The sequence below is a fragment of the Phanerochaete carnosa genome, assembly GCF_000300595.1.
Source record: "Phanerochaete carnosa HHB-10118-sp unplaced genomic scaffold PHACAscaffold_958, whole genome shotgun sequence".
Taxonomy (NCBI): domain Eukaryota; kingdom Fungi; phylum Basidiomycota; class Agaricomycetes; order Polyporales; family Phanerochaetaceae; genus Phanerochaete; species Phanerochaete carnosa.
Window position 1 is genome coordinate 1 of NW_006768585.1, and position 2,243 is coordinate 2,243.

Consider the following 2,243-nt stretch of genomic DNA (forward strand, 5'->3'; position numbering starts at 1 on the left):
CCGCCGCCGCCGCCGCCATCACGCGCGTCACCATCGTGGTCGTGATGCGGGCACCACACGAAGCGGACGCCGCCGACGCTGAGCACGACGCGCGTGCGCGCGCGGTCGAAGAGCAGCGGCACGGGCGTGCCGAGGTAGTGCCGCGCGTGCAGCAGGCGCGCCGCGCGCCCGTGGCGGGCGAGGAAGAGGTCGTGCCAGAGCGGGTCGAGCGGCGGCGCGAGGGAGGCGGGCGTCTGCCAGTCGTGGGCGGCGTCGTCGTTGGCGCGTTGCGCGGGTGGGTGGGCCTTCCATGTGGCGAGGAGCGTCTGGGCCGAGGCGTCGGAGAGGCGGTGGGGGCCGGCGTACGGGAAAGGCGGGGCCGGTGTTGACTGCGTTGTGGTCTAGTGATTAAAAAAAATTGTGGTCAGAACAGGATGTGTGCGTGTCATCAAACGGGAACTCGTACCTGGAACGGCAAACCGTTCTTGATGGTGGGCAGCCGCACCTCCTGGAAGCAGCCATCGAGCTCCCGCAGGGCAGACCCACCGAACCGGCACAGCACCAACTCGCCGAACGCGTTCCCGGCCACGAGGAGCCCGAGCGCCTCGTCGAGGTCGCGCACGGCGTGGAAGTAGAGCGCGGGCATGTGCGGCGCGGCGAGGCGGAAGCAGGGCCCGTCGTCCGGGGTGCGCTGCCACCGCGGCGCGCGCGCGCCCACCGCAGGCAGCCTGCCGTTCGCGAACGTGTACGCGCCCTTGCCGACCTCGAACGCGTTGATCCACGAGACGGAGGTGCAGCCGGGCCCGAAGCGCGGGGCGACCTCGTACGGCATGAACGCGGGGTCGGCGACGAGCGGGAGCGGCGAGGACCACCGCCGCACGTCGTAGAAGTGCTGGAGCTCGCTGGAGACGTCCAGGAGGCGGAAGACGTGCAGCCCGAGGTAGTCGCAGATGCAGAGGTGGATCATGGGGGTGCTCGCGCCCGTGCCGTCTGTTGCTCCGTCGGAGGGCCGGCTGGAGAAGACGACGTCGGCAAAGCTGACTTCGCCACGGAACTCTAGCAGGGTCTTCCGCACGGCCATTTCCGTGTCGTTCAGAGTGTTGAATAGCTGCAGTCGTTCGGGCGTGACGACAGCGACGAAATTATCCCATATATCCATTGCCATGCATCCGCCCTGGGCAAGGACGTGAGGATCTGCATGAATGAAAGTGACAAGTGTACGCACCAAAGGATCGGGCTGGTCGCACAGGCGAACCACGACGTTTCTCTGCCAGTCCCAGACGCATGGGACGCTCAGTTCGTGATGCAGGGCGAAACATATGGTGGCGCCCCGTAACGCGCGGAGATGGGCAGCGTCATCCAGAGTCACCAGATGAGAGAATGTCGGAACCCCGGCCCCGTCGCCGAATAGCTGGAAAACCTGTATAGACGGCTGCCTGCGCATCGCATCAGCTTTTTGAACGTTGGTGTCCAAGTGAATCGCGGGGACTCACGGGGAGCATATGTCGAGCGCTACTATCACTTGGTCGTCCCGGCCATCTCGGTCGTCTGCCAGGTCCAGGATTGCTCCTCGAACGGGGCCAGAAAGATGGATTTCCGACAGAAGGCCCTGGCTGCCTCGGCTGTCCAGCAGCGACGCAAGCGACCAGATGGAAAGCACGCTGACGCTGGCGTCGGAGGCGGCTACGACGAGCCATTGCGCGCGAACGAGCTTGACCCATGTCACTGATCGCTTCTGGTGCAGGGGGACGATGTGGAGAGACCGTCGTTCAGGAGGCTGCAGTATATCCCGCTCCAGGCAGAGCGCGTGGCTGAGTAGCGCTTCGAGCTGCGGGCCTGTGAGGTCCCGTACTGGCCTGCAGCACGAGGGAAAAGGTAGACGGGCCGATATGAGGTCACGACGGAGGATATGGACCCAGACATTCTTGGTGTGAGTGAGGTCGTACAGATACCTGCAGGTCTGCGTGCGGCACGTTAGAGATCCTCTACCGAAACACGTGCACGAGCACCACCATACCTGCCGCACCCTGAGGAGGTCCTTCACCGAGAGCTGCAGGAAGATATCGACCAGGACATCGCCGTCCACGTCGGTCAGAGCCAGCTCGGCCATGTCGTTGGTGTGAAAGGACAGGGGAGCCAAGCAAGACTCGGAGGTCGGGAACATGCCGAGCACCGGCTGACATGAGGCTGACTGGGACTGGACCGCCAGCTTCCCGGAAGACCTCGAACATGGACCTTCCGCGGTCGTGTCAGCCACGATCGGC

The 2,243-nt window shown here is 64.9% G+C and overlaps 1 protein-coding gene across 1 annotated transcript; it reads right to left on the reverse strand.

Annotated features, from left to right (window-relative positions):
* Positions 1-22: 22 nt before the first annotated feature.
* On the reverse strand, positions 23-2,143 carry PHACADRAFT_203235 (uncharacterized protein; the record flags this gene model as incomplete). The annotated part of the gene is made up of 5 exons (XM_007403272.1): positions 23-380; positions 446-1,153; positions 1,205-1,415; positions 1,473-1,939; positions 1,997-2,143. Coding segments are annotated over 5 exons (1,891 nt in total), but the record flags the coding sequence as incomplete, so codon positions are not given.
* Positions 2,144-2,243: the final 100 nt, after the last annotated feature.